Genomic DNA, 9100 nt, shown 5'->3' on the forward strand with positions numbered 1-9100 from the left:
CTACACATCGAATCAGTCGAGTTCTGCTAATGACCTGATTATTTGACTCAGTTGTGTTTATGCAGAGAGACATCTAAAAGTTGCAGGATGTCAGTCCTCAGGGACTGGAGTTGAAGACACCTGGTCTAAAGTAAAATGTAAGAGTTTGGTTTTTAGATATTTAAAATAGCTTAATAAATTACAGTTTTAGAAAACAGATAAAACAGATGTTAGATAACTTGGACTTTTAAAAGAGAGATTCATAAAATCTCAAATCATTACTATATCAAATGATGCATTTAATGGCGTGCATCATCAAAAACCCCCAAAATTGTTTCGTAATTAATGTTAGTTTTCAGCAAGAGAAATGTCCTCATCACCTTTATTTGTTGACCTTCTAAAAAAAGAGAATACTGAGAGTAAACTTTACAGTTGAAAGAAAGGAGGAAACGTTTTACAACCGGGAGTTGTAGTTTTGATTACAGCTTCCTCCTATCACATGTTGATGTGCCCCTGGGCAAGGCACTTGACCCCAAGTGGCCTACCGATCTGCATATTGGTGTTTAAATGTGTGAGTTTGAGTGGCAAGGGGTGAATGTGTCTGCAGTGAAAAGCATTGTGAGTGGTAACCATGGATGGGAAAGAAGTATATAGGTTTAATCAGTTGAAAACTTTCCCATTATGACAATGTGAGAGAAATTTAATATTTTCTGCCTGTCTGTCAGAGAAGCCTCTCACATTGAACTCTGCCCATTTACTGTCCTTTCAATCATTCAAATGGACATCTTCTGTACGGCCTTTCTACATTTTATCTTCCTTCTGCTCTCAGATTGTTATCCTTTGAGAATCCTCTGATCTTCTTTTCTGAATTAAAGTTTTATGTTTCTGACCTCTACAGCAATGTTTTGTCTTCTTTCTTTCCCGTCTTCTCTCTGACAGACTGGCCGAGCCCCACTCCGAACCCGTCTCTGACAATGCAGCTCTGAGTCCCTGGGAGGTCTCCGCAGAGAATCTGTTGCTGTTCGGCAACAATTATTTTCAATAGCACCAGCTGGCAATAGCTGCCTGTCATAGAAACTTAACAGAAAGCACACACTGGTGCCCAAGACAGACAGAAAACAAACAACATATTCTACATAGTCCCAGTCAGGGACGCAGTGATATTTTTGTGCAGCGAAGCCAAAATAAGCTGACATTATAAAGGATCTCCATCTTGCAGTCTGCTTGCTATAAGCAGTACATCAACACATACATTGAGATTCTTACAAACTACCTAGTGAAATATGACTCACTCAGTGAACAGTACAGAAATGTAAGTTAAGAAAGAACAAAATATCTACACCATGAAATTCTTATCACAGTAAAAACTGCCTAAAAAGTCCATTTATCACAGTCCAGAAATGTGTTTAACTAATTGGCTTGTGGAAATGGGAAAGCCCTTTAATTTTTTTTGGCTGCCAACTTCTCTGAAAGGAATCTAATGTTTGAATCATTAGATGCGGGCCTAATACTGAATAAATTACACTGTACAAGTGCCACCTAGATCATGTTGGTTTCTCACCATGCCAGATTCAAACCATCCATTGTTACTGTTCTGACTATATCAACAAATTGCATTAAGTCTTAAATGGAAATTTAAGTAAATGGCAAAGCAACCAGAAAGCTGGGCGCAAGTCAAATATTTAGGCAACTATGTCTTGAAGACAACTTGGGACTTTCTTGCAGAGCCAACAACAGTCCAGAAAGAGAAAATATTTAGTTGAGTGGACAAAAAAAGATATTCCTGATGTCTGAGGTCAGAGGAGAATTGGCGGACTGATTTGAGGTAATAGAAAGGGGAAAAGTAGCTTAATTGTTATAACCAAAGTGTGTGGAATACAATCTCTGAATCCACAACATGGATTCAGATGTGTCCCAGAGCAGATGGGACACAAGATGGAAAACCAGGAGTTCACTCCTGCTGTGAGTTGTAGCTTTAGTAAAGGCTCACCGAAATGAGATGAGAGTCTTGGTTTGAGATGTGATGTTCAGATGGTAGGGTTAGAATTTGGTGTAACATTATGAAGCATGGTTCCATCTTGCCTTGATAGCATTTGAGCAAAACCACAAAGGCATTGAATAAAAAAAAAACATACAAATATAATTTACCAAGATTGGTGTGTGAAATTGTGTCTTAAAAGTAATCACAAAATCAGGCTTATTAAAACATTAAAGCAATCTACTGACATTTATTTATTTATTTTTACTTTTTATGATGTCTTATGGTGTCCAACTTGTTTCTTTTTATATTAAGAGAGATCTTAATATATTATATTAAGAGAGACTGACTGCTGGATTCATTATTAAACCCAGCAGTAGCTCCTCACTGGCAGGAACAGGTTGACATTACAGAAGCATTACTTTCAGCTGTTTCACTGGTGTGTTTTCAATCCCTCACATTTATCATAATCTCATTTATTCAGCCGTTACTGTACATAAAGATGGTGTCGGTGTTAAAGAAAAGTGATCATGCTGGAGTATGATAACTGTAATTCCACCTCCTATGTCTGAGTATTTCCTTTTTCCTAATGTTGTATTTTTCATTGTGGTGAGCATATTGTATTACTGTAAATGATGTAGAATCAGGCCTTTATGCAAATTTTTTTTAAGCTATTTATTATTCCTGAGATGTAAATGTGTAGTTTGTACAGATTTTAATGTGTGATACTTTTACAGCTGCAGGAAACAACTTTTACTCGGTCACATGCACGTCAGTAGTCACAGGTTAAACTGATGTATGCCTTTTCAAACCTTCTTCTGTAACTCTAGAAAACACAGTTTGTCACAAGGATCTGTCCTTGTGAGTGGAAACGATTTGCCCGAAATCTCATTACAGATTTAGACTGAGCACTTTATTTTTATTCATTTCTTAGATGACGCTCATTGTAAGAAGGGCATTATTTTGTCCTCGAGTGTGACTGAAGAGGTCTCTTCTCTCTGTATTCATGGCACCCTGGCTGAGAATAATTGTGACGCAAGGGGGGTTTTCTTGTGTTGTTGTCATGACACCCGCTGCAGAATAATTGGATGGCTTATCAGGTTACGCCATGGAGCTTAATTGCATTGTTATATTCCTGACTGACAGAAATACGAGCTTGACTGCCTCTCGAAAGAAAACTGTGTATTTCAAATATCGAGGATGGCATCCTGAGTGTCGGTAGGTGATTTTTCAACTGTGAAGTTCAAGGACACGCAATGTCAAAATGTACAATTTTATGTATTTATTTCTTGCTCAGACACCTGCCAGTGTTTACTGCATTTGGTCACTATTGGTTAGTCACTGGACTGATGTCTTAGTGTGCAAGAATTTATTGATATCAAAAGACCAGTTGATCTCAAAAGTGTACACACCCAGTTTAAAATCCATAGTTTTGTGATGCAAAATATGAAATTAAGATGAACAATTTAAACACCAAATACACAACTGAAAGAAAATATGTCTGATGAAAAAATATAAGTAGCAATATAGATGTAACCACTTGATTGCATAAGAACACAATTTTAATTTGATCGAATTTATATACAATTTCAACATTTAGTCTTCATAGGACATCATCCTACCTTGATTGTATTGAATCTTATTAAACTTAACAAAAATTGAGAAGGGCAAGATGGATGGACAATGGATGGATTGGGCAACCGTGACATTACAGAAATTGATAATTTCTTCAAAGTTTATGAAAAGTCAAAACGCAAAAAAAAGACAAAAGCAACACTGAAGCACCTTCAGGACTTCTGGGTTAGTACAGGTTGGGTTTCTATAAGTGACAATGGTCAGCTGTAATTGTTGCATGTATGATAAAGGAAGATAAAGGAAGCTTCTTCTTCATGGAACGTCCATTGAGAGGTAAACATTTCATAAATACGCTGGGTGAATGTGCCTGACAAAATGAAATCTGGTTTAATTTCTGAGCCACAATTCTGAAATCTTTCAAATAAACGCAACACAAATAAACACAACACACTTCAGTGAAACATGGTGGTAGCACCATCATGCTATGGGATCCTTTGGTATATTATGGTATGTCTAGGAAAAGTTTAGGGTTAGTTTTACTTTTAAGGGTATGCAAACATATGCAAGTTATTTATGTATTTCCACCTTTAATTTGGATGTTTTGGAGCTAAATTGCACAGGATATGTGTCATAACAAAGTAAAACATTTAATGGGCACATTTTTTTCTACAATACAAAACTCTGGTATTCTATTAACAGTGGTGTGATAACTTTTGAGAGCAAAATATGACAAGTTTTATCAGTGAGTCAGAACTAAGATCCAGCAAAGTAACGCAACGCATTCTGTGTTCTTATGCAACATATAAGAACACAGAATGTTCTTGTTCTGTGTTGAAATTGAGTGGTTGAAAATGAGTGCATAATGGACTCATTTTCAACCACTCAGTCCCTTTTTAACTGGGTTTGAGAGGAAAATAACATTCTGATATAACCAAATTTAGTAACACAACCAACATTAGATAATTTTGCAGGGACATTTAGAAACAAAGAAGCTGTTGAATGGATTATGGATCTGTACTAATCTAATAAAGTGAATTTCACATTGCCAGTGAAGTTCATACAACACATCAATATAGGCAGACTTGCAGCATAGCGTGAATGCAAACAGTCCTTTGGCACAGCTCTGTTTCATGTGTAGGAGGAGGTGGGGAGTCTGGGGGACTTTGAGGTATATAACACTCCAAACTGAATCAGGAGTGCCCTGAATACAAATCAGCCCATGAGGATTTGAGTCTAGGAGACATTTGAAGGTTGTAATAATGAAACCCGTTTTCTTTCGTTTGAGCTAAGATTTTATTTCCCCGAATAAGTTTACAGGATTGTTTTATTTAAAATAAAAATAAAAACAAATCAAAAAAAGGTGCTTACCCATTTTCAATCTATGCAACTAGAGTTGTTTTAAATGTTGTGATGTTACAATAAAAGCAGTTTGTGTATAGACTGCAAAAATATTGTGTAATCTGTGTAAAACGTGTACAGAATTTGGAAACCTATGCTTTGCTACATATTTATTCACAGTAAAGAACTTTGTACAAATATTCTTTTGTTTTGTACTTTATTAAAACAAGAAAAAATAGATATATTAGAAAAGGCCAAAGACATGTTTATGCTTTATCCTTCAGTACTGTATGTCTGGTAGTCATAAAAAGAAATAGACTAATTTTTAGCCCTGAGCTGCTGAATGTGCAGACAAACAAGTCAATATCAAATGTTTAACAGTAAATGTTTTTTTTTTCCCCCTCCTAATAGCCTGGGCAAAAATGTCAATTCAGACCTGCACTTCAGCCCATGCTGTTTTGCTCTCAAATATTTTTTACAGCTCTGTGTGGGCAATCAAAAGCAAGCAGGTGCCGCTGATTGGCTTTCCGACTGAAAGTCAAATCGATAAGACATTTCATTCAGCTCTCTGCTGAATGAAAAGCAGCAGAGAGCTAGGTGTTATCTAATCAAATATTAGATAACACATTGCAGGTGCATGCATTGGTTTACAGAGAATCTATTTTGGTCAGCAAAAAAATAAAAAAAATACTCCCACTGGCTATGGTCTCATATAAAGAGAATATATTTATATTTGTACTTTTTTATTACTGTAATACGAGTTTATCTTTGCTGCCATAGATTCCATTCAGTGATGGCTATTTATAGTGCCAGCAGCATAAAGTGGCACTTCAGCCTTGCAAAACAATATTGCTGAGATAAAATCCCCCTCTTAAATATTTAGCAAAATCCCTTTTTATTTGAGATGATTTATTCAGTAGTGGATACTCCACTTCAAGCATATTAAGAATAATTTGTTTTTAGCAGAAGCACAATTATTGACACTCATTCACCCAATACTGTTTTTTTTTTAACCCTCTTTTGTTATCACTTCAGATAACATTTAGCAAGGCTTTAACAAACAGGATATTCTTCTCTTGGCAAATTTACTCCCAGGTCAAGTTGGATTTTTGTAATTTGTCAGTATGAGAATACATAATTGCAATCCAACAAATATTTACCTTTTTTTCTTGCGAGAGGTGCCAATTAATGTGGTCAGCACTGCAAGCTTTGTTCTATGTTCATTGGGCAGTAACTTCTTACCAGCATTCATTGTGACTATTCAAACAGCATTGATCATCAAGAGGTAAGAGTGAGGTAAGACCCAGATACCGGGAAACAAACATTTCTCCTGTTCAGATAGCAGCAGAGAGGTAAGGAAACTGGAGAAGAGGCAAACACAAAGGTCCCTCAGTAAACAAAAAAAAACCTGTTAGAATATGAACAGAAGAGCTGATGATGATGATGAAGAAAAACAGCTGCATACTGATCATCAAATTGAAATTAGGGTTCAGACTACATGAGCATAATTGCCTGAGGAAAGAAATGCCACAAAAAAAAAAAAAGCCAAAACATACTCATTAGAACATTTTGAGCTTTAAATATTGGCTCTAGCCTGCCAGGAGCTTTAAGGTGGAGTGAACTGAATAACAGCTGTGAAGACAGAGAAATGCAGGAATGAGCAATACATGCCTTCAGTTTGGAACACATGTTTTCTTTAGGGTCTCACCCTAATTACATTAGGATGAGAGGAATACTCAGAACCAGATGAACATCATGTTTCTGATTTGTTTAGTACAACTCAAGTAATTTAGGTTCCAAAAACTTTTCTGAAACTCTTTCCCCTCGGATTCTAGCTCATACTTACAGCAGTTAAATGTTTTTTTTTTCTCTGTTTTTGCTGATTCTGAATGTTTCTGTAGTGATTGCTATGTCAGAGGTATGCGGACATTTGGAAGTGTAATTTGCCAGATATAAATAAGCTCTTAGAAATTCATACGAAATGCTGTAGAAATAGGAAATATACGCAGCCATATCAGAAAGTCAATTTCAAATGTGAGCTATGCATAGTTTCACTTCTTTCAGGGCTAAAACAGTCATTTCAAACACTCACTATAAATGCTTCCAAAATGTGGAAGTAAATGCTGAACAATCAGTTAATTTATAACATAGAATATGACTTGCCATCTACTTTAATATGCCAGGGCGGAGTATAATGGAGAATTAAAAGTACAAGCTGAACATCATAAAAAATAAATATGGCAGCTTCTTTCCAAAACCACTAACTGTTGAAGACCAAACCCTCTGTGGAGCGCTTGGCTCGCCTTCAAAGAAGGCTATCCAGCTTTAAGCTTAAAACACTTTCATATTTTCAGAGAACCCCTCTTGAGACTTGCAGCAACCTTTCAATTATATTCTGTGCTGAATAAATAACTGCAGGGTTATTACTTCTAGTTGGAATCATTCAACAGTTTGCACTGAATGCGGTCTCTATTTCTTTTGATCAAAAACGATTTATATGAATATTCAAGCATCTCCTTACTTCAGATACTCTCAACCCACTTTGCACCTCTTTGACTTGACAACTGAGATGCTACCTGCACGACACGAAAGCAGCATGCAGTTGCATATTTGTTAAAGTAAAAAACAAAACACTTTGTAACATGATGAATAAGCAATAATTGCTGACAAGTGATATTAAATAAATTCTTCCTAAATCGTTTCTGTCACAGTTTTGTTTTCCTAATCCGAAACCATTATTTGTCAGCATACATATCATGGAGAGAAAAATGCAAAATTACAACAAGATGGCATTTCTTCCTAAAAATACAAATATACCACAGCATTAATAATTATTCATTAACCTAAGAGTATTTTAGTCCTAACCAAAGTCTGGGATACCCTCTGTATCACCATCTGCAGATGAACAGCTCATTTAGTATTCATGAGCGTGTAATTGGTTGGATAATAGGCTATCCAACACATTTTGAAACGGCTAATTAAAGACTGATAAGGTGTTCCAAATGCCCTAATCAATTAATATTGTGCTGATAACGGTTGTACTATTTGACTCCGACAACCTATTGTTACTGACTTTTAGAGGTCAAATGTACTAAAGTGTTAACTACTGAGAACATTGTGTCAGACATGTCAGTATTTACAAAATAAAGCTCTTCTTCATACATAGTCTTTACTAAAGAGCCTCCCAGTGAGGAGTTTTAGTATTAAAGGTGAGGAAATTCAGAGGTTATTTCCCATCTTTTACTACTGAAAAACCTAATTTAATAGTCTGAAAAATATGACTTTGCATTTCAGTTTGATTTCAGTTTTAAAGAGTATTGGTAAAAGTATAAAACATATATCCCATTTGCTCACAGGTTTTCAGAAAAAAACTGCGTGATCTGAAGAAAAGGGGACAATTCTGCAATTGAGAAAATATGCTCTGGTCCAAATCCTATTAAAAGAAGGTGAAGTGCATTTATATTTTATATATAGAAACACTTCATGCTTTAATCTCTGAATCACAATGTACCCGAGATTCATCTTGGCTATAAATCATCTGAACTAATGGAAGTTGGCCGCTTGCGTTGCACTGCAACAGAGTTAGCTAGACACCTAGTAATTTATACTGTAATGTAATCTCTTTCTCTCTTTAAAGTACTTCACTGTAATTACATTTTGGATCAGGAACGTTCCAGTTTAAAGGCTGAATAAAATGCTTCGGTGAATTTGTCTTGTTCAGAGCTGCAGCAGACGGTCCTGGCTCATGGAGAATAAATTTAACACCTGTTGGTGAGTTAATTAACTGGTGTTGGCTGGCAGTGACTTGAGGGATTTATTTATTTTTTTCAGAAAAGTAGATAAGCAAAGATTGAATCATCTCTGCCTATGGGGAATTAGATGTATTACTTTTGTTGAATGATGCAGGCAGAATTGACTCTCCTGCTTGTGTTGACTCTGACCTGAGCCATCAGATCACCATCAATAGACTGAGGAATTGGGTGAAGGTATTAGAATAACTTGTGAAAAAGTTTATTTAAATGCATGATTATTTTCTGAAAGCAATTCAAACTAAAGGTCTTTTGCTCCAGTATGTTTTACCTCACAGTTCTGTATTGGGGAACCTTGCGGTTTTTATTGCAGATTTTGATTGTATTTAAATACATTTATCACTGCTACACATATTACATTCAGTTTTACATATTTTTACTCCATTACGTTTCTAAGCTCAATATCTTTCGTAAGTGTCCA

General features: G+C 35.8%; 1 protein-coding gene across 1 annotated transcript in view; it reads left to right on the plus strand.

Moving 5' to 3' along the window:
* The window catches only part of LOC102225928 (low density lipoprotein receptor adapter protein 1-like), a 44335-nt gene extending 39265 nt beyond the window's left edge, over positions 1-5070 (plus strand). Inside the window, exon 10 of the mRNA XM_023348307.1 lies at positions 919-5070. Within this exon, the coding sequence (XP_023204075.1) occupies positions 919-965 (47 nt within the window). The 3' untranslated portion in view covers positions 966-5070. The remainder of the gene's footprint in view (positions 1-918) is intronic.
* The last annotated feature ends 4030 nt before the right edge of the window (positions 5071-9100 follow it).

The sequence above is a fragment of the Xiphophorus maculatus genome, chromosome 15 (genome assembly GCF_002775205.1).
Source record: "Xiphophorus maculatus strain JP 163 A chromosome 15, X_maculatus-5.0-male, whole genome shotgun sequence".
NCBI classification, from domain to species: Eukaryota; Metazoa; Chordata; class Actinopteri; order Cyprinodontiformes; family Poeciliidae; genus Xiphophorus; species Xiphophorus maculatus.